This window comes from Pteronotus mesoamericanus, unplaced genomic scaffold (genome assembly GCF_021234165.1).
Source record: "Pteronotus mesoamericanus isolate MK-2021 breed Mesoamerican mustached bat unplaced genomic scaffold, CSHL_Meso_final contig_639, whole genome shotgun sequence".
Classification (NCBI taxonomy): Eukaryota; Metazoa; Chordata; class Mammalia; order Chiroptera; family Mormoopidae; genus Pteronotus; species Pteronotus mesoamericanus.
Genome location: NW_026555223.1, coordinates 1,457,861 through 1,479,885, shown reverse-complemented (window position 1 = coordinate 1,479,885; position 22,025 = coordinate 1,457,861). Strand labels below are relative to the sequence as shown.

Here is a 22,025-nt window from a genome sequence, read left to right as displayed (position 1 = left end):
CCTGCTTGTCCTGATCTCAACCCTGTGCTTAGACACTCTCTTCCCACCTTCCTCTCCCACCACCAACCTGGCCTTCAGGGCCACTCAGAGACCACCAGCTCAGGACTAGTCACAGGTAGGGATCAGAAAGGTGTGGGCATGGGTTAGGGAGGACCCTCAGAATGGAGGCTTCTGGCCTTAAGCTGCCTTTGTGGTCTGTTGACCTTGGAAGTGGCGGAGGAGGGGCAGTTCCAGGGTAATCCTGATGAGCAAGGGTGAGAGAGAGGTAGGATCAGGCCTGCAATGTGGCAGCGCCCAAGCCTTGGCCCAAGAGGGAGGCAGGAGGGCGCCTGATGGCTGGGTCCGAAGGTAGGGGGTAGCGGCCCTCCCCTGCCACGCTGACCCGGTCTCCCGCACCAGGTGGTGATCATGCGGGACTACCAGCACGAGAACGTGGTGGAGATGTACAACAGCTACCTGGTGGGGGATGAGCTCTGGGTGGTGATGGAGTTCCTGGAGGGAGGCGCCCTCACCGACATCGTCACCCACACCAGGTACTGCCAGGCAGTTGGACCCTGGCTGACACCTGGCCTGCTATCTCCTCAGGCCCCCCCAAAGTGGAGCCGGGTCCCCTCAGACCTCTCCCATGACAGGACAAAGTCCCCTTCAGACCCCTTGGGGTAGCAGAGCTAGCAGGGCTGTGTCCCCCTCAGGCTCCCAGGGCAAGGCTGGGTTCCCCTCAGGTCCCCAGAGCAGAGATCCCCCTCAGGCCCCTGGGGCGGTGCCGTTTGTCCCACTGCTTACTCCTCCCCACGCAGAATGAACGAGGAGCAGATTGCCTCAGTGTGCCTAGCTGTGCTGCAGGCCTTGTCTGTGCTCCATGCCCAGGGCGTCATCCACCGGGACATCAAGAGCGACTCCATCCTGCTGACCCACGATGGCAGGGTGAGGATTTGGGTGACTTGGGCTTCCGCCGCCCTCCCTAGCTCCCCTTCTGTCATCACAGTAGGCTGTGGCCCCAGTTCAGTCGCGTGAGGATCAGTTTGTTCCTCGTGCACCACTCCAGGGTCAGGGCAGTGAGGGCTCTGTTAATGAAGTCATTGGGAGCCCAGGCTGGCAGGGGCTCTGCCATCAGCTCAGGATGCTGGCAACTGCAGTCTTTCCCTAGGCTCAGAGAGGGGAGAACGTGTTTGGGTGGCCACCACAGTTCGGCCACATGCTTCTCCCACCACTGAGACCAAGGACCTGGGGTGGGCAGTGGACCCAGGTCCTGTCTCCTGTCTTCTAGACTGAAGTTCTGAATCTCAGATCTGTGGATAAGCCTCAAAGTACCCAGAATCTGCATTCATGCTCCATAAATGGACTTTCTGAGGGAGCGTCCCTGGACTTTCACCCAGTTCTTGGTGATTCGCCCACCCTCCTTCAGGAAAGTTAATTCAGGCAACGGAGGTGGCAGCATGGAGCTCATTTTCATGGAGAGTTTCAGTGTAGGGTCTGTGAACACCTAAAGATGTCTACAGATGTGTTTTAGGGACATTTGGGAGCCACTTGAACTTGTACATACTCTGGGCATGCTTTCTCGGGGTGAGAAGATCCATAGATACCTTCAAGTGTCTGAAAGGGGCCTATGGTTCCACAAAGGATGTAGATCCTTGTTTCTATGGACCAGATTGTTGCAGAGGAAGGCCGGGTGTCCTCATACTCCAGGGAAGCAGAGGTTCAGGGCGTGAGCTTTGGGAGCCAGCCCTGGTCTCAGCCCTTGCACCAGCCTTGGTACCTGTAGGACTCAGACTACTTCCCCCAACAGCCCCAGGGCAGACCTTGCCTAGAGGCAGATGGTGTGATCTTGGGGCAGTGACACCCGAGGGCCCCCTCCCAGAGTGTCGGAGCTACCCATGGTCTGGCTCTAACTTCTGGGCTACACAGTAGCGACCCAGCATGTCGGAGGCCAAGGAATTAAATAGGTGGATGCTTCTGCTCATCCTCCCCCTGCCAGCCCCTCTGACCCGCTGCCTGCGCCCTGTCCCAGGTAAAGCTGTCAGACTTCGGATTCTGTGCCCAGGTGAGCAAGGAGGTGCCACGGAGGAAGTCATTGGTTGGCACGCCTTATTGGATGGCCCCGGAGCTCATCTCCCGCCTTCCCTACGGGCCAGAGGTGAGCCAGAGGCAGCTGGTTGTTCCACTGTCAGCACCAGTTCATGCTGTGACAGTTCAGAGCAGCCAGAGTGTTGGGGTGAAGTGGGTCTCAGTCTGGGGAATGGGTCTCCGGGGACAACTCTGTGGGAGAAAATGTAGGCATCTGTGTTCATTCATTCATTCCTTCCCGATTGAGTAGGAGTTCTGAGCCAGGCCTAGTGCCTGGCAATGAGAACAGAATGCTGAGCAGAAGTGGTCATGGCCCTGCCTTGATTGACAGCTGGTGCAGAGGCCAAAAGATGGCCAGTTCCTTGCTGGTTGGCCAGAAGATGCTTTTGCAAGCATTTTAATAACAGAAGTCTCATAAAAATCCAAATTTCCATTCTCTGTCGGAAAACCAAGGTGTTTGGCCGCACATTGGCCAAATTCTCATACAGCAATGATGGGCAGCACAGATGGGCTGCTGTGCTGTAGAAAGCACAGCACCTTCATCTCGGCTGTAATCCCCACCCATTCCTGTTGCCTGCGCTGACCTGCTCCCCTCACTGCCATCACCTACCTGTTCCAGAGGCCTTTGAGCTGGTGCTTGTGGCCTTGAGGACCCTTCCACAGTCAGTCAGCAGGATCCAACTAACCCAGTGCCTGGCCATGAGACAAGCACCCTGGGAAGCACATCAATGGGGGTCCTCAGGCTGGAGTGGGGTCACAATGGGAGGGGAGACTAGTTTGAGATTCTGAGGGGACATCCCAGTCAGGATAGCCTATGAGTGACAAACCCAGCTTAAATGGATTTAGCAAAACCTGAAAGCTGTGGGTCCCCAAAACTGTGATAATAGTGGGTAGCAGGTTTCAGGCCTGGCTGTCCACATGCTCTCTACCTTCGGGCCCTGGCTGTCCGTGGTATTTACTCAGGCAGGCACTCCCCTTGTGGCCGCAGAGATGAGCCCGGCAGCCGGGAGATGTCTTCCCGCCTCTGGCACCATAGGATAGTCTCAGGGTTGGCTCTGATTGGTTCAGCTTATATCATATGCCCGTCCCTGGCCCAGTTACTGTGTCCAAGCCAACCTGGTCATGCCCCCTGTCTGCCACCCGTCCTTGGCTGAGAGCAAAGCAGGGGATCCACCAGAGGAAACCAGGGGTGCCTGGCAAAGAGAAGGGGGGCAAAGACTGGATGGGCAGAACCCTTCAGAGAGCTCCCTGGGTGAGGAGTGCTGGGCATCAGAGCGGGTGTTCGGGTCCAGGGGCTCAGGCTGCAGAGAGGGAAAAGCAGAGCTGGGGGCTGTCCCTCCCCAAGGCTTCCCCCAAGCCCTGTCCCGCCCAGCACAGCTCCACCTGTTGTCCATTCCTCCGCTGCAGGTGGACATCTGGTCACTGGGGGTGATGGTGATCGAGATGGTGGATGGAGAGCCGCCCTACTTCAATGAGCCACCCCTCAAAGCCATGAAGATGATTCGGGACAACCTGCCACCCCGACTGAAAAATCTGCACAAGGTGGGCCCTGCCAGCAGACAGGCGGTATGAGGAAGGTGGCACACAGCACTGCAGGGTGGCTGGGGGCCTCCTGGCCTCACACCCAAGCTGAGCACTGGGCGTGGACAGGATTCGGCGTCGATGTCTCCTGGGACGGCATTTTACTGGGTGCTGGGCTCCTCCTCCCCCTCCCAGGTCTCGAGTGTCCATTTAAATATAGGTCCCCTGTGCCCTCCTCATCCCACAGAGGTGCGCAGGCTGGCCTGGCTGAAGGCGCACAACATAGCCAGGTCCAGGAGCAGGGACCTTCCCGGTGGAGGGATTACCTGGTGAGAAGAGGGTGCCTCCAGGTCCCTGCTGCTGCCAGCTTCTCACCCAACCTTGAAAATGGGGAGGAGATGAGCCCCTGGGGCCAAGCTCTAGACACCTGGCATCTCCTTCTTCCTGGCCTGAGCAGTAGATGTCTGCCCATGTGACAGAGGAGGAGACCGAGGCCCTCACGGCAAGTGAGCAGTGGAGCTGGCACTCAGACCACAGCAGGGACCCTCTCCCCTGCCTCCCTCACAGGTGTCGCCGTCCCTGAAGGGCTTCCTGGACCGCCTGTTGGTGCGAGACCCAGCTCAGCGGGCCACGGCGGCTGAGTTGCTGAAGCACCCGTTCCTGGCCAAAGCGGGCCCGCCTTCCAGCATCGTGCCCCTCATGCGGCAGAACCGCACCAGATGAGGCTTGCCACCCTGTCCCTGAACCAAAGATCCCCTTGGGTCACTACTGCCCTGCCGGAGGCTTGTAGGGGGCCGGCCCCTGCTCCTCCTGGCCTGGGAGACACTCCATGTGCCACCGCCTTCCTTACTAGGGGTGGTGTGTGGGACCCTACTACTGAACCCTGGTTTTGATTTTGTGACTTAAAAACATGGGGACTTGTGGGAACATGTGAGACTCCCAGGACCACCCCCTACCCCCACCCTCTGGGACAGGCCCTCGCTGTGTTTTCCTGTCTCCGGGAAGGACAGGCGGCCCTCCCGTCACTGGAAATCTGCAGTGGGGGGTGCTGAGGGTGGAGAGAACACTACAAAAGAGGTGTGTGCCTGCACGCGCGTACGTGTGGGTGTACATGAAGCGGAAGGTCCAGCTCCTCTGTCCTCCAGCCTGTGAGTGGGTGTCTCTGAGACCTTGCCTAACATACAGCCCCCTCTCCCACTGAGCCATGGCGGGGGTTGATCATGAATGTCTGAAGAGTGGCCTTTTCCCTTCGCCCTGCACCCCCGTTCTGTGGCCGGATGGGGAGACAGGTCAGGGCTTCCCTCCCACCCCCAACCTCTGCAGAAAATGACTACTGCACCTGGACAGTCTCTTTTCTAGAAGTCTATTTATATTGTCATTTTATAACACTCTAGCCTCTGCCCCCAGCTGGGGACAGATGGTCCCTGTCCTGCACGGTGGCACCAGGGGCAGAACCACTACTTGAAGAATCAGGTTCCTGCTCCCTCAGCGCAGCCCCGTCCTCCGTTTCCTCAAGTTAGTTTTACAATTAAAACATTTTCTTGATTTGTGTGTGTTGTGTGTATGGAGGCCCCTCCCTGCCCAGGCCATGCTAGGGGAGGGGCTCGGGTCAGGAGGGGGCGTCCTGCGTAACCCCCGTCCAGCCCAGCTTAGGGCAAGGGCCATGTCTGTGGGAGGGTGGGGAGTTCCAGGTCAAAGGGCAGCCACTAAAGCTCCTGCTCAGGGGAGCGGCATTGACACCCGCACATCCTTCCCATGCCTGGAAACGGTTGAGTAGTCCATTTGCCATGATGGCCAATTTACTAAATCTGTGATTTCTGGCAACTGGTTTTAAAAGGTGGTCTTGAGTCTGTTCAGTGGGGAGGAACTGATACATGGTGAGCTGATGTTAGGTAATAGATCAAGGGGCAGATGGACTTTGGGGTTTGGCTAAGACGGGTGGACCTGGGCCTGCCAGCTTCAGAGAGCCTCCTGGGGGCTGGGCCTGGGTCCCAGCAAGGGGAGGAGGAACCCAGCCGGCACTGAGGTGACAGTGCAGCTTCCGCGCTGTGGGCACTGAGCACTCCTCCAGGCTAGCGCTGGACTGTATGTGTCCTCCCCAGCAGGCTGAGAGGTGTCGGGCAGGAGCAGGGGGACAGCTGGGGACAGCTGGGAACGCAAGAGGGAGCCCCTCTCCAGAGCCTTCCAGGCATCACTGGCCCCAGCCACCTCTGCCTGGTTTGTGAGCCGAAGCAGGCGATGAGGACAGAGAGATTCCGGCTTGGTCCACACCTCCCACTGTCCTCCACTGTCATATGACTGTCCCCACAGCCCCCCTCCCTGAGCTCCCCGACCCTGAGCTCCCCCAAGAATTGGGGCGCTTTTTCTGTGACAGCCTGCCTAAGTCCATACATGGTCTAGGTAATCACTGATTTAAACATATCAGCTCGAGCAACAACTGCTGTATGCGAATGTGTCTAGAAAAGGTATGCCAAAATTGGCATAAGGAGAAATAGAAAACAAAAACAAAAGAGAACACAAAATAACCCCACACATGCATATTTTTGAAAAAATACTTTGAGCTTGAATGCTTCCACAAATGAGTTTTAGCACACTTTGAAGGATCCGGTAATTCCCACATTGTACAAATTGTTCCGGAAAACAAAAAGAGGACCGTTGCCGGACTCATTCAGGAGGCTGGAGTGCCCAAGATCCCCAAACCAGATAAGGGCAGTGCAGAACAGAATGTCACGGGCAGTTGCACTGCCCGGGTACACTGATCTCACTGGGCGCCCGGAGGCAGAGCCCCAGACAACTCAGCTGTTACTGTGTATTCAGTCACTTCCCTGCGGTTTTAAGAAATGGCTTTGGGAGCTCCCCCTCCAGGCCCCTGCCTCCTGCTGCTGGTGCTCATGCTGGCGGGGTTCCCACAGCATTAGTCAGAAACCCCCCTAGGTTCAAACAGGATTTAATACAGGAGGTCAATTACCAAGGCACTGGGGATGCTGAAGGAGCCACAGGGGGCCAGTGGCATGTGGGGCTGGAGGGACAAAATGGGTCAGTGCATGACCAGAATCCACTGGTGTCTGCTGTGCTGAGCAGAACGACTGTCCAGCTTCCCACCCTCTACTCCCACAGGAAGCGTCCTCTTGGCGGTACCTTACCAATCCCAGCTGGCAAGGGAGTCATACAAGGGAGCTTTACAGGCTTCCAGCCAACAAGGCTTCTGGTGAACGAGGAAGCTCTCAGAAGGACAGGTGCGGTTGGAGCAACAGACGTCATCTCCCTCAACCGGGATGTGGCACAGGGGTCTCGCTTTGTCCAGGTGTTAGTGTCCAGACATAGTGCTTCACAAGGAGTAAATGTTCTCTCAGCCACAGCAAAGGTCCACAAGAGGGAGTCAGGGATGTGTGAAGGTCAGATTTAAACTAGTCAGACCAGTGGTTGTCAAAGTGTGGTTCCTGGACTGGCAGCATCCCTGGGAACTTAATGGGAATGCAAGTTCCTGGACCTCACTCGCTCCAGGCTAAATCACACTCTGGGAGGGGCCTGGCAATCTGTATTGTAACAAGGCCACCAGGGAGTCTGAGGCCCAATCAAGTTTGAGCCACAGAGACCTACGATTGGCCAAGGAGTGTGGGATTCAGCCCTGCTTAGTCAGTAGGGTCCCAGCCTCCTTCCATCTCACGCTCCTCCACCCTGGGACTGTGGCCTCTCCCACATGGTCCAAGGGCACTTGGCTCCACCAGAAGGAAGGACTGGTAGAGGGCATTCCTCTTCTAAGGGCAGGACCCCTGTGGTTGCACCGTGGCCTCATTGCTCGGAGCTTAGTCATGTGATTACATTCAGAACAATGGAGGCTGGGAAATGTAGTCTATTATGTCTTGCTAAAAATTGTGCTCCTTTCTTCCTGCTAGTAAAGTACAAAGTTGACAGAAGAAAACATTCGATCACCTAGAGGCAGAGAAGGACTTCTTAAAACTTCAAAGGAACAAATTATTAAGAAAAAATACATTTGATTATATCAGAAATTTGTTCAAGGAGGGACGTGAGCAAATGTAACAGGTTCACAATAGGAGAAAATATTTGCAGTCTAACACCAATAAGGTTTTTTAACAAGAAAAGGAATAACCTTAATAGAAAAATGGGCACAAGAGTGTACATAGGTGCTCAGACTCATCAGTAATCAGAGAAATCAAATTTCATCACTAAGCTGGCCCTTGAACAACACAGGTTCAAACTGAATGTGTTCTCTTACTTATACACAGACTTTTTTCCTGTACTGGTTTTGTGTGTGTGTGTGTGTGTGTGTGTGTGTGTGTGTGTGTGTGTGTTTATTTCTTTTTAATTTATTTTTTCAAATACATTGGTCTCCGCCTCCCCCCCACAACTTCCCCTGACCCCCTCCCCCCTCTCCTTCCCTCAATCCTTCCCCACTTTGGATTTGTCCATGAGTCCTTGCTATATGTTCCTTGACTTGCGCCTTCCCTTCCTTTTCCCCACCCACCCCTCCCTCCTTCCCTCTTGTCTCTGTTGGTTTCTTTTTCTTATTTTTCTTTTTTTTCAGTGTGGCTGGTCTTATTTTCCTTGCATCTTTGTATTGTTGGTTAGGTTCTGCTTACAGGTGAGATCATATGGTATTTGTCTTTCGCCCCCTGGCTTATTTCGCTTAGCATAATGCTCTCCAGTTCCATCCATGCTGTCACGAAGTGTAGTAGTTCTCTTTTTCTTTCTGCTGCGTAGTATTCCATCGTGTAAATGTACCATAATTTTTTGATCCAATCATCTACTGATGGGCATTTAGGCTGCTTCCAACACTTGGCTATTGTAAATCGGGCTGCTATGAACGTTGGGGTGCATAGGTTCTTTTGAATTGGCATTTCGGGATTCTTAGGGTATAGTCTCAGCAGGGGAATCACTGGATCAAAAGGCAGTTCCATTTTCAGCTTTTTGAGGAAATTCCACACTGCTTTCCACAGTGGCTGCACCAGTCTGCATTCCCACCAACAGCGTACTAGTGCTCTCTTTTCTCCACAGCTTCACCAGCACCTGTTGTTTGTTGATCTGTTTATGATGGCCACTCTGACTGATGTGAAGTCGTATCTCATTGTGGTTTTTGATCCCTGGTTGCGAGTCCGAGAATGCAGAGGGCCAAATGTATGCGTGAACCTAAGTCATTTTATGTAAGGAACTTGAGTACCTCTGGATTTTGGTGTTTTCCAGGGGTCCTGGAACCAGTTCCCTGTGGATACCAAGGGACAAGTTAAGTTTTGGGAAAGTCACGGATTGTCAACTGCAGGAATGAGGAGGTTGACACTCCTGACCCCACATTGTTCAAGGGTCAACTGTATTGCCCTTGAACAATGGTAGTATTTTCCAGGAATTCAGCTCCTGAATGACTTACTAAAGGAAATCTCCCTCAGGACCATGTGAGAGGGTGCCTGAGGGTGTTCCCTGCAGCAGGGTTTATGGGATGGGAGCTGGAGGCAGCCTGGGTGTCCACGCCAAGGGAGCAGGTGATGCATCAAAGGGGCACACGCTGAGGAAGGGCCCCTGGGCAGCCGGTAGGAGCCAGGGACCAAGGATGCCCATGGGAAGTGGGAGCTAAACCAGTGATGGAAAAGTAAAATTGAGAGCTGTAATACCAGGCTGGGTGAATAAAATACAAATTGTGGACATCAAATAGTCATTTTGCAAGACCAACAAAAAGAGACCTATTTACATATTAGAATGGCTCCCAGTGGGAAGAGATGGAGAAGGCTAAAGGGAGAGAATGAATAAACAAGGGATGGGCCTTGGGAGGAGTAAAGGCCTCAAAGGCCATGTTGCAGGTCTGTTCTATAAGCAAAGGACAACCCCCTTCAGTGTGGACTGGGGCCTAGGCACAGGTATTTAATATGAAAATTATCCAGGAGATTGTAACAGGCTGCTAAGCCTGAGAACGAGAGAATGGCAGCTTGTCATCATCGACCTCAAAACTCATGCCTGCCTCCTGCCAACACCCTATAACTTCTCAAGAAGGGCCCAGGTAATCATCTCACACTTTCCTCCGTTTCATTCTGGAGACTGAGGTCGACGCAGGGTAAGGGCCTGACCTGGGTGACAGGGCCTAGGAGCGCCAGGCCTGAAGTCATCTGTCCCTTGGAGGCTTCCTGTGCCAGGCCTTGAGCTGGGTGGCGGGCTGCAGCAGTGAGCAGGATGGACAGTCCAGGAGGCTCAAACTCTGATGCTCCCAGGGCCAGGCAGGAGACAAGGAGTGGAGAAGTGGCCGCACAAGTGCCTTTTTGAAGGGCAGTCGCTTCTCAGGCCACTGTGGCCTTGTGGGAATTTGGCCCCACAATCCTAAATGTTCTGATTTTTCTCCAGAAATCATCATTTTCATGGGAAAGCTCTTGAGTCTTAAAGATAGGCAATTCACTCAAAACATTTAACAATATCATGTAGGCCAAGCAAAATCAAGCTCATAGTTAGCATTCATCAAGACCTTACTGTGTCCCAGGCCAGGTAGCTCAGTTTGGTTAGAGCATCATCTGGATACTCCAAGGTTGTGGGTTTGAAACCAGGTCAGGGCACATACAACAATCAACCAATGAATGCATAAATAAGTGGAACAAAAAAATTGATGCTTCTCCCTGCCCCCCAGCTTTCTAATAAAGCAATAAATAAGAATTTTTTAAAAAAAGATCTTACCATGTGCAGACCTTTGCTGAGCTCCTAGTTTAACCTCACTTAACCTGTAGTGAATTGAATGGTGCCTCCCACCACCAAAAGATATCCCCCTGCAGATTCTGTAAATGGACTTTATGTGGAAAAGGGGTCTTTGCAGATGTGACTAAGTTAAAGATCTTGAGATGAGATCATTCTGGTTTATCTGGGTGGGACCTAAAAATATCTTTTATAAGAGAAAAGCAGAGGGAAATCTGAGACACACAGAGGAGACAGCATGTGAAGATGAGGCAAAGACTGGAGTGAGGAGACATGAGCCACGAGCCACACACCCCAGCACCACCAGAAGCTGAGCGACACAAAGAAGCTTCTCCCCCAGGCTTCAGGGTGAGCGCAGCCCTGCTGACACTTTGATCTCAGACTTTGGCTTCCAGAACTGTGATAAAATACATTCTTGCTCTTCTAACCATCCAAGTTTGTGGCGACTTCTTACCCAGCCACAGGAAATGAGTACAACCCCCACCCACAACAGCCCTTTGAGAAGACACCTCCATCATCCCTTTTTATAGCTGGAAGACTGAGGAACAGAGGTACACACTCCCAACCAGGTCACACAACAAGAGAGGGGTAGACGCTGAGTTTGAACCTGGGCACTTGGCCTGGGAGTTCTGCATATGAGCACCATGCCACAGCCTCCTGAAGAATGAGGTAGGTGAATGAGCCTCCACTTCTGTGCCTCAGGGACCACACGTCTGAACTGAACAGAAGTCAACCTCTGTCTTCCTGAGTGGTCAGTCAACTTGACCAGGTTCATGCCCCTAAAAGGGAATTCTGGAAGAGAGATGGTTGCTTGAGGAGAAAACGGGGCTGAGAGGTGACGAGGCTGGAGCATGAGATTAGGCAGCAAATAGGGTCCTGACCTCTGGCTTAGGGAGGTGGGGACAGCTCAGAAAAGAGGCATCAGAAGTTTGGAGCCTCCTGGATTAAACTCTCCCTTTCTTCCTCCCTCTCTTCCTTATTCCTTGTTTTTTTTTTTACTTTCTCTGTATCTCTCTTTTATTCTATAGTTTAATCTTATTTAGCATTTGAATCCAAGCACATGGCACAAAATGTACAAAATTCCAAGGGGGAAATTGCCAAGTTCACCTCCTACCCTCCCTCCCTATTCTGGCCTCTTCACTCCCTCCCTAGAGGCAGACACCAAGACAAGCTTCTGTATTTCCTTCCAGAAATGCATGCATATACCAGGCAACACCCACAGGCATATACAGATATATGCCCTACTTTGCACAACTCTTAGCACAATATACCTCCTTCTGTGCCTTGCTTTATTTTACTTAACCTTGCGTCTTGGTAGTTGGTCCTGGCTGTTGCATAAAAAGCAACCTGTTCATGACTGGGTACTATTCCATGCAACATATGAAACATGATCTATTATTACTGTGATTTACTGAATGTCCCAGCTGATGACCGTTCAGGAAGCTGGCAGTGGTCCGCTATTCCAATCAGTGCCACTCAGAGATCTGCACAAACTTTGTATTTGGTACATGGGCACATTTCTCTGGTATGCGTATGCTTTGTTTCCTTCCCTGACTGTTATAGGACTCCCACCCGCCCTCTGCCCCAGGTAATACTTTCTGGGTATCTCTGACCCTCTGGATCCTTCCCTGGCTCTTGTCTGTAAGTTTTTCTCTCTTTCTGTCTCTATGCTTCAGCCTCTCTAGACCTCCACCTCTCCTCTCTTTTTATCTTTGTCTCTCTGTTGGTCTCTTAGACTCCCTCTCTTCCACCCTCTTCCTCCTCTCCCTCTGTCCCTTCTCATTTCCTTCCTTCTACCCTACTCATTTCTGCCTCTTTGTTGTCCCCTGCAGGGCGAAGCTGGCTCACTACACTCCCACTCCCCACCCCTGTGGTTTATATTGTGAGAGACCGTTCTTGACACAGCCCATCTTTCTCCCACCCTCAGCCCCCTCCTGACCTGGCTGGGTTTTCCCTTCACCCCCAGTCCTGGCTTCTCTAAGCTCCTGCGCCTGCCCTCCAGGACTCCCCCTCCCCCCACTTTTTCCTCTATCAGTGGGCTTAGGCTTTGGGATGCACTGATATTCCTGGGCACGATACTGGCTTTGCAATGAGAACTGTGAGATCTAGACTCAGGTGCACTGGACGTCGTTTCCTGCCTGGGGCCGGGCCTTCTTGCCATCACTGTCAGCAAAGACATCAATCAGTCTGTGTCAGCTGTGACCTGGGAACAAATAATAAACAAACCTGCCCAAGGCCCTGCCCTGGTGAGGCTGACGTTCTCATGGGGTGACACAGTTCATGACCAAGAGAACATAATCATATACTCATAGATATTTACAAATCATACCAAGTTCAAGAAAGAAAGAACAGGGTGTGGCAATAGGGGATAGCAAGGGAAGGCCCAGATTGCTGTTGATGTACCAATAGGGAACAATAACCAAGGTATATTGTTAGGTAGAAAAAAGGCAGATGGGTATGTGTGTTATGAAGAGCTGACATATCAATAGAGATGAAAGGAGCCATGGAAGGATGGAGTGTAAAGCCTTGCAGGCAGATGGTGCAGCATGTGCAAAGGCCCTGAGGTGAAAGGAATTTGTAGGTCAAGGACCAGCAAAACTCTGGGGGCACCATGAGAATGGTGGAGAGTGGAAAGGGAAGCCCTTTGCCCAAGGACACACAAGGTCAGGGTGGGAACTGTTGCTGAGGCAGCCTATGCTCTTAACCATGAGGACAGTGGTTCTAGTGAGGGATCCCAGACCAGCAGCATCAGCATCACCTCCCGGACCCCACCCCAGAGCTACCGAGTCATAAACTAGGGATGGGAGCTGGGGCAAAGAGCCTGGCTGTCTGCGTTTAACAAGGCTTTCAGAAGATTCTGACTTGTGGTCAAATATGAGAACCAATCAGCCAGGCTCTCTGGCATCCCCAAGCTTTGCTCCTGCCCTCTGAAGAGAATCCCTGTTCACTGTGGGTTGAACGGTGCTCCTCAAAAAGGCAAGTCCGCATCCTAATTCTCAGAACCTGTGAATGGTACCTCATATAGAAAAAGGGTCTCTATAGATATAATTAGTTGGGGACATTGAGGTGAAGAGGTCATCCTGGATTACCTGAGTGGGCCCTAAATTCAATGACAAGTGTCCTTATAAGAGTGAGGCAGAGGTAAATTTGAGAGCAAAGAGGAGGCAATGTGATCACAGAAGCAGAGATTGGTGTGATGTGGCCTCAAGCCAAGGAGTGCTGGCAGCCTCCAGAAGCTGGGGCTGGAGAGGAAGGATTCCCCCCTAGGGCCTTTGGAGAGAATGTGTCCCTGCCAACACCTTGATTTCAGACTTCTGGCCTCCAGAACTGTGAGAGAATAAACTGTTATTTTATGCCACCAAGTCTGTGCTAATTTATTGTGGCAGCCACAGGAAACGAATACACTGTCTGATGCAGCAGACAAAGCAACAGACCCCAGCATGACTTCCCACCTGCAACAGGAGATGGAGCCTACCATCTTCCCTGTCACAGAGCCTGGCAGGAGCTCTGAATCTTCTCATGAGTGGAATTTGGAGCTGATGGGATGTAAAGATAGGGGCAGGGAAATGTTGAGGGGTATTGGGACCAACTCAATGACTTAGAAAGTGAACTGCAAACTAGAATATGATCTGAGGCCACTGAGGAGCCAGGAGGGGTTTAAGGAGAAGATGCCTGGTGGGAAGTCTTATCCTGAAAGTCAGATTCTAGCAAAAGGAGCTTGGATTTTAACCTTGGCCACCCTCCCTGCTGATGCACACTCTGGGGCCAAACTGTCAGGGTTAAGATCCCAGCTCTGTCACTTCCTGGCTGTGTGGCCTTGAGCAAGTCATTTCACTTCTCTGTGCCTCAGTTTCCTCATCGGTAAAGTGAGTTTAATAATACCTCCCTTAGAAGGTACATTTGGTTCACATACACAGAGCATATAGAACAGTCCCTGGCACACACTAAGCATTCCATAATTGTTGTTACAAGCATACCATGTTTTATTGTACTCCGCTTTTTAGTGCCTTACAGATGTTGTGTTTTTTATAAACTGAAGGCAAGACACTCCATTGGCAAAAAAAATTGAGACTCACTGTATTGTGATACTTGCTTTGTTGTGATGGATTGAAATGGAACCTGCAGATTCTCTGAGGTATGCCTGTATTGTTGATTTTATTACCTTCCTCAGCTATGTGGGGATGCCTCCATATTTATTTCTCAGCCCTGACCCCGCCTGCCCCCTCCTCCAGCATCGCCCCTTTGGATGTCCAGGACTTAACACATCTGCGATGGAATGCTTGATTTCCTGCCCCTCCCTACTTGTCCTGGCCTCCTTCTTCCCTCTGGCAAATGGTGCCACCTTCAGTCTATTGCTCAAACCCTCAAGCCTTTCCTGTCTGTCTTCAGAAGAGATCCTGAATCTGTCCTCTGCCAGCCACTCCATGGCCCCTCCACGGTCCTGTCCACCCCATATCTCCCTTCTTGCTATCTCCCTGCTCCCTTCCTGCCCTCGCTCAGCCAGAGATCAGTTGTGTCTCCTCATTTCCCAGCTGAAACCTTCCCCATAATTCACTTAGAAATTACTACCCTTAGAAAAATGCTGCAGAGTTACTCCAATCCTCTCTTTGACGTCAGCTCCCCTTCCTTCCTTCCTTCCCAGACACACTGGCCTCCCTAAAGTTCCCCCAACACACCAAGCCTAGTCCCACCTCAGGGCCTTTGCACATGCTGTTCCTCTGCTTGGACATGTTCCTCCCCTAGCCCTTTGCACAGCTAGCTCCTTTTGGCCTTCTTCAGGTCTCTGTTCAAATGTCATCTCCTCCAAGAAGCCCTCCATGACCACCCCACTTAAAAGCTGATTCCCACCAGTTCCTCTTCTCTGCCTTCACAGCCTGGTCTTCACCTCAGAAGCACTTAGTCCCGCTTGTAAATTAAGTAGTTATTTGTTGACTTGTGGGGCCCATACTTACCCCCATTGATACTTAATAAGTATTGGTTGGAAGAACAGGAGGTTATTGATTGAAAAAACCTGCCTATAAGTGGACCCACACAGTTCAAACCCATGCTGTTCAAGGATCAACTGGATTTTGAAAAAAACATTGTGTGTGGGTCTTTCTGGGGACATATCCTTTCATTTCTTGAGGCTAAATCCTAGGAGTGGGATCACGTAGTTGTAGGGTGGATAGTCAGTTTTACAAGAAACTGTCAACTTGTGTCCCAAAGTGGTTGCAGCATCACTATGTTCTTTAATGTTCCATGGCACATGAAGGGTGGTTTATGGGGAAGGGTGCCATGTTGGTAAACCAGACCTTGGCCTGTTTGGAGAAGGGTCATTTGAGATTTAATGTTGAGAGCCACTGGGCTTTGCTGGGCCCTGGTTGTGCTCCTGGATCCCCCAGATTTAGGTATAAATATTTCTTATAGTAGAAATGCGGGAGTACAGTGCTTCTTAAATTTTAGATTGTAGGGGTAGAGGGACTGAATCAGACTCCCGGGAAGAGGGCTTGGAAATGCACATTTTAAATAAGGCCCCTGGGTGAACGTGATATGCCTTAATGTTTGGGAACATCTGAGCATGAGGATGTGGAAGAGAGGGCAGGGCATGCCAGGTGGAAAGAACTTCATGGGAGAGAACAGGTCACAGAGGTAGGGAGCAGGAATCCGGGGCCTCAAATGCCGGACAGAGATCTGGGACTTGCTGAGAGCACTGGGGAGCCACGGTGGTTTTAAGTGGGGGGAGTGAGTGGTTGGGTTTGGGCTTTCGTAGGACCCCCGTGGCTGCCACCGTGTGTGTGTGTGTGTGTGTGTGTGTGTGTGTGTGTAAAACCACTCTCAGGGAGGGGATGATGTGGAAACCATGGTAGGTGGGGGACAGGCAGAGGAGGGGTGTTGATTTCCTCTGTAGACTCTCCCCTGCCTCTATTTTCAGGTGCCTGGCTCCTGGCCACACCTTGCTCTGGATTCTGACCTGGGACATCTCTGACTCCACTCGCCACACTCTTCTTCTGGCTCTGCCCCTTCCTCCTTCTCCTCCAATGAAAACAGGTGGGCAGGCTGCCCAATACGGGTGTGGGTTTGTGTGCTTCTGGTGGTGAGGAGTGTTTCTGGTTGTTCGGGTTGTCTTGAGCTCTTCGAGTGTTGGTCTGGGACTCTCGTGGGAACCCCCAGGTGCAGTGGGACTAGGCTCTGGTATGCATTAGTTGGTTTGCCTCCTCCCATGAGTCCTCCCCACCCACCAGGTCCCTGGCTAATTCCCAACTTTCCCAGGACAGGTCACGTCACCTCTCTGCCTGTGATCTGTGAATGGAGGTACTATTATCAGTTTCCGCCTCCTGGGGTTGTTGAGAGGTTCAGTGAGTTAAAGACAGACAGTAAATATGACCATTATCTCCTGTCTGCTTCTGTGTGAGCTGTGTTTTTCCCTGGGTGTGATCTGATATGTGTCCCTGTGTATCTTACCTGAGGCTCTGTATATCCAACTCGACACAGACCAGCTGTGCAAATCTTGCGTGAGTTACTAGTGCCTCACTACTGTGCCTCGGTTTCCTCATCTGCAAAATGGGTTTAACAATAGAATCTATTTCCCAGGGAGAATGTGGAGATTGAATTCATTACCCAACCTAAAGAGCTTAGAACAATGCCTGACACACAGCCGCCCCTCAGCGGCACGAGCATCATCATTAGGGTGTGGGCTCAACTCCTAAAGTCTGCACCATGGGTCTCTCCTCAAATCTGGAGCAGGAAGCACCCATGGAAGCATGTGGTTACCCGGGGCAATAAGGGACCAAGCCTATGAGGGTGACCTCTGTTTCCCTGACTGAAACAGGGTATGGGGATAACAACAGTACCCCACATAGGGTCAGTGCACAGGCGAGGTGGGGGCTGAAACGCATCCGCGGCATATAGTGACACACACAGACACACACACACGGTTGCCGTTATCTTTCCTTTATAATAGCAGTGCCTCCCTCCTGTGGTGTTAGAGGATGAAATGAACTTGCAAGCACTTAGACCAGTGCCTAGCAAGCGGCAAGCACTTGCTGGTGGCCGTTCCTGGTAATCTGTGTGGACCTCTGCGTCTGTGCTCACCCAGTGTGGGATGTGGCCCGGGCAGGACTTGGCCATGGGCATCTGGCCCTACAGGTTTCTCCGCCACCCTGTTTCCTCCACCCCCCAACCTCCTGCCCCCACCATTGCCCCATTCCTCACCCCAAACTTCCGGTGAACTCTGAGGGAGGAGGCTTTGGCAGTCTGTGTTCCCTGCCCCAGCCCCAGGAAGGGGTGCAGGTACCCCGAAAACCCAGGTGGGGTTCCTGCTTCCTTCTCTGCTGCTCAGTGTCTCCTCGGGGTCCCCCATTCTGGTGACTCCCTATCACTGGCTCCAGGTCTCTTTCTGCCCTCCAAGCCCCCTTGGTTTCCAGAACAGGAAATGTCAGGGTCCCAAGAGTGTGTCCCAGGTGAGGATAGAAGAGGAAGTGGCAGAAGCAGGCTATCCCCACTCTCCCTCCCCTTTTCTGAGAGGAGGGCAGAAAGGGGGTCTTTATTAAATAACCTCCTGCCATGTCAGATCTTAATGAGGGCAACGGGCCTCATTAGAGAGCGCAGAGCCCTGGTAGTAGCTCATTTGTCACACCCCAGTCGCAGGGCCAGTGCCTGGGTCTCCAGCTAGCCCCAGGGAAACTGGAGCAGGAGGCTTGAGAAACTGAGGAGGGCCTGGGATCTGGCCTGCTGCCTTCTGAGACTAGGAGGGGCTGGAAGCCTGGATACTGGGTTTGAGGGAAGAGGCGACTGGGGGCCTGGACTCCTGGGTCTGATGGGGGTGGGCCTGGGAGCCCGAGCCTTCCCCCAACACACCCCTCTCTTAAATACCAGCTGGAGAGCCCCACCCCCTCCTGCCCCAGTTAACCCCAGCCCTGCAGAGGAGCCAGGACAGTCGCCCAGACCCGACGACGGATGGAGAAGGTGCAGGGCAGACGTGAGCTCGGCGGCGGGATGGAGGCCGAGGAGCCCGCAAGCCCCCACGAGCCGCTGTCGCCACCGTCGCCACAGTCGCCGCCTCCACCGCCGAAGCTGCTGTCACCTGCGGCTCCCCAGAGTCCCGAGCTGTCCCCACCGGAGGAGCCGTCAGAGGCCCACGCGCGGCAGCTGCTGCTTGAGGAGTGGAAGCCGCCGGGCGGGAGCCTGGAGCTGCCGCCGGGCCTTACCTGGAAGCTGCTCTTTCTGCGGCGGCCGCTCTACCGCAACCTGCTGCGCTCACCCAACCCCGAAGGTGCGCACACAGCGCGCCCCGGACGGAGCTGGGAGAGACCGGATGCTACCGGCTGTAGCTTCTTCCCCCGAGCGGCTTACTCAGACCGCCTGTCTCTTCTTTCCGTCTGTTTTCCTGACTCTCTGTTTCTGTCTCTATTTCTGTCATCTGTGCCTCTCTCTCTCTCCCTGAGGCTCTCTGTCCCCACCTTGCATCTGTCTCTCTCTCCCTGAGTCTCTTTTTCACCCTCAGTCAGTCCTCCCCTCCTGCTCTTTCTCTCCTTCCCTCCCTCTGCCTATATTCTAAGTCTTTTTTCTTGGTGCCTCTCTGTCCCTCTGTCTGTCTCACCGCAAGGCACATCGTCCCTCTCCCTCAGCACATCCTCAGCGCTCTCCCTGGGCCCTGACTCACTCCTCCCTGCCAGGCTGGTCTGGCCTGGTGGGTGGGGCACAACTTCCTGCCCTTCCAGAGCAGCCCTGGGGCAGGGGGCCCTGGAGGAGAGTGGGGAGGGACAGCCTCAGCAGGCCTGAGGCTCTCTCACTACTCATTTCAGGCATCAACATTTATGAGCCAGCACCCCCTACTGGGCCCACACAGCAGCCCCTGGAGACTCTGGGTGAGTGCCTGGTGGCTGGGCCCCGGGGGGAGGGCCCGGTCTGCAGACCAGGCACGTTCTAACCCTTCGCTCCTCCACGTGGCAGGCAACTTCCGCGGGTGGCACATTAGGACTGAGAAGGTCCAGCGTAACTGCAGGTGAGTGGCCAGGAGCCGGTGGCCTGCGCTTCACTGCCTCCTCCAGCCTTCCTTGCTGTGGGGCCTGGAGAAAATGATTTTGCCTCTCTGGGCCTCAGTTTCTTGCTCTGTGAACACAGGCAGTCACCAGAGAAAACTCTCGTAAAACTCACAACACAGGCTCTGGCCAGGTCTGCCTTACGCGTAGTAGGTGTTCAATAAGTAGCAGCTATTATTGCTCCTCTGCTGAGCCTCTTTTGCTGGGAGGGGGAGAGCCCCCCAGGCCTCCATCTCTCCACGTGAAACCGAGCCCTGCTTCTGGACGTTGGGCGAGAAGGTGTAACTGAGGGGCTCACAGATGCCCAGGGTTGGGATCCCGGCTCTGCACTTCTTTGCTGCTTGACCCTGGGCAAGTCATGTCCCTTCTTGAGCCTCGGTTTCCCCGTCTCTAACATAGAGTTCAGAGCGCATCACCCACTGAGGAAATGATGGGAAGTGAGGCTGTAAGGGGCCGAGTGAGCACTCAGCGCCCACACACGAGCACCCTCAATATGAGGGTGCGATGATCAGGGTTTCCTGCTCCCTGGGGTCAGGCCCAGCTGGGCCCAAGAGTGCCAGCGGGCCCCAGAGCCGGCCTCCCTGTGCCCCCTCTCACAGCTGGACGGTGAAGCAGCAGTGTGTGGATCTGCTGGCCGAGGGGCTGTGGGAGGAGCTGCTCGACGACGAGCAGCCGGACATCACGGTCATGGACTGGTACGTGCCCCTGCGCTGCCGGGTTGCACCCGGGGGCTCCCGCAGTGCAAGCCTCGCCCCCTCGCGCCCTCTGGCCGAGCCCCCCCACCAGAACCCTTCTGCCCCTTCAGGATCCAGCCCTGCCCACGGCCCCTTCTCTCTGACACTTTCAGTTCTTGAAATGTGCCAGGCCCAAGGCTGTGCCTTCCTCCGTAGACGCTTATCTTTCTCAAGGCAAATTCCTCCTTATCCTTGAGGAGTCAGTTTAACACGGCGCCACCAGGAAGCCTCCCTGGCCGGCCCGTCCTGGCCCTGGTCATTCTTGCTTGTCGCTGCCTGGTGACGGGTCTGGTCGGCCGCCCCCACTGAGCTGTGAATCCCACGGGGGCAGGGGCGTGGGGCTGCCTTGGTCACTGCTGCGCTGCCAGCACCACCCAGCCTCGGTGCGCACAGCGGGTGCCAGTGAGTGTGTGTTAAATGACGACTGGGGCCAGAGGTGGGGGTCAGGGTGTCGGGGCTGCGGTGGCAGCTGAAGGCCTGGACCCCACCCCCAGGTATGAGGACAGCCGGCTGGACGTGTGTGTCTACGAGCTGCACGTCTGGCTGCTGGCAGCTGACCGCCACACCACCATTGCGCAGCACCACGTGGCCCCCCGGACCTCTGGGAGGGGCCCTCCTGGCTGCTGGGTCCAGGTGAGACGCCCTGCCCCAGGTGCCACCCACTCGTGTCCCAAGGCCTCACGGAGGGAGGCGGGAGGAGAGCAGGGCTTGTGGGTCGCTAATGAGGACTTCTTTCCGACCCCGGTGCTGCCACAGGTGTCGCACGTGTTCCGCCAGTACGGCCCTGGTGTGCGCTTTGTCCATTTCCTGCACAAGACAAAGAACCGGCTGGAGCCTGGTGGGCTGCGGCGGACAAGGGTGACTGACTCCTCCGTGTCTGTGCAGTTCAGGGAGTGACCGGCTGGTTCTGGGCCCGCTCTGCCCCCTTGTCTCATCCATCTACCCCATGACACCTCCCTGCCGCTGTAGCATCGCCCTGTTCTCTTAGCACCGCCCTGATGCTGATCCCTTAACACCTTCGGGACTCTGCGCTTCCCCCTGACCACTTACCGCTCCCTAGGCTCCTGGCTACTGCCGGGTCTTTGGCTTCTCATCCCTCCTCTCCCCGCATCCCTGAATGTCTGGCTCTTTGGCATTTCCCCTGCACTCTCTGGGCTCCATGAGGGCAGGGCCCCTTCTTCCTGAGTCGGTGCTTGACAGACAGCAGGTGCCCAATAAGTCCTTGGTGACTAAATGAATAAATACACGTGCCCAAGGGTGCTGAGTATGTCCCCAATCTTTGCTCCTTAGAACTTCACGGAGTTCCTTTCCCACTCCCACATCCTCCAATCCGTGATCCTCCAGCACCTCACAACTCCTCTCCCTTCTGCACCTGCCTTCACCTCTGATCTTGTCACATATCCCCAATTTATGGGCTCTTAGCCTCTCCACCTACCGCTTTCCCCGTATTTCTTAACTCTCAGAATCTCCCTGTATTTCCCTTCTCCGTCCAAACCCAAGTTGTCATCCCCCAGAGCTGTCCCCATACCTTTCCTTACCCCAAGATTTCAGTTCTTTCCTTTAGTTTCTCTTAAGGGCCCCCAGACCCAGGTACTCATCAAGCACCCTTATCCCTGGGGGTGGAGGTGGGAATAGGTTGCAAACTCAAATTTGCAGAAAATACGGAAATTTGAACTAAAGTGTCCTCCGTGTGTTAGGGAGAGGAGGGTTGAACATATTTAACAACCCGTAAGTCCTAGGCTCTGGCCAGACCCCACAACAGACCCTGGCCCTCGCCTGGGGCAGGCCCTTGAAGGCTGCCTGCTGCCTTCCTTCTCACACATGAATGCTGAGTCTGGAGGTCCCTGACAGGCCAGACAGCTGGGGGGGCACTCAGGGAAGGGGTGTCTACCAATAGAGTGGGAAGCATATCAGTGTTTAACCCTCGGCCGGCGGTACTGCTGCGTGCGTACATGTGTCCTGTGGCTGTGTCTTCGTGCGCACCTAAATCCATGTGGGACTC

The 22,025-nt window shown here is 53.8% G+C and overlaps 2 protein-coding genes across 5 annotated transcripts in view; both read left to right on the top strand.

Annotated features, from left to right (window-relative positions):
* Positions 1-5,097, top strand: part of PAK4 (p21 (RAC1) activated kinase 4) — a 45,880-nt gene extending 40,783 nt beyond the window's left edge. For 3 of the 4 annotated variants that reach the window (XM_054580807.1, XM_054580804.1, XM_054580805.1), the window contains 5 exons: positions 400-533; positions 798-924; positions 2,009-2,134; positions 3,472-3,606; positions 4,153-5,097. In XM_054580807.1, coding sequence (XP_054436782.1) covers positions 400-533; positions 798-924; positions 2,009-2,134; positions 3,472-3,606; positions 4,153-4,308 — 678 coding nt within the window. In that variant the 3' untranslated portion in view covers positions 4,309-5,097. The remainder of the gene's footprint in view (positions 1-399; positions 534-797; positions 925-2,008; positions 2,135-3,471; positions 3,607-4,152) is intronic. The other variant, XM_054580806.1, reaches the window with a different exon arrangement.
* Positions 5,098-18,204: 13,107 nt separating this feature from the next.
* Positions 18,205-20,920, top strand: NCCRP1 (NCCRP1, F-box associated domain containing). The gene is made up of 6 exons (XM_054580862.1): positions 18,205-18,520; positions 19,053-19,115; positions 19,201-19,252; positions 19,889-19,984; positions 20,518-20,656; positions 20,780-20,920. Exons 1-6 carry the CDS (start codon positions 18,205-18,207, stop codon positions 20,918-20,920), a joined length of 807 nt encoding a protein of 268 aa, XP_054436837.1.
* The last annotated feature ends 1,105 nt before the right edge of the window (positions 20,921-22,025 follow it).

Coding starts and splice junctions, on each gene's coding strand:
- NCCRP1 (XM_054580862.1), top strand. CDS start 18,205: ATGGAGAAGGTGCAGGGCAGACGTGAGCTCGGCGGCGGGATGGAGGCC. Junction 19,116..19,200: donor GCAGCCCCTGGAGACTCTGG/GTGAGTGCCTGG, acceptor TCCACGTGGCAG/GCAACTTCCGCGGGTGGCAC. Junction 19,253..19,888: donor AAGGTCCAGCGTAACTGCAG/GTGAGTGGCCAG, acceptor CCCCTCTCACAG/CTGGACGGTGAAGCAGCAGT.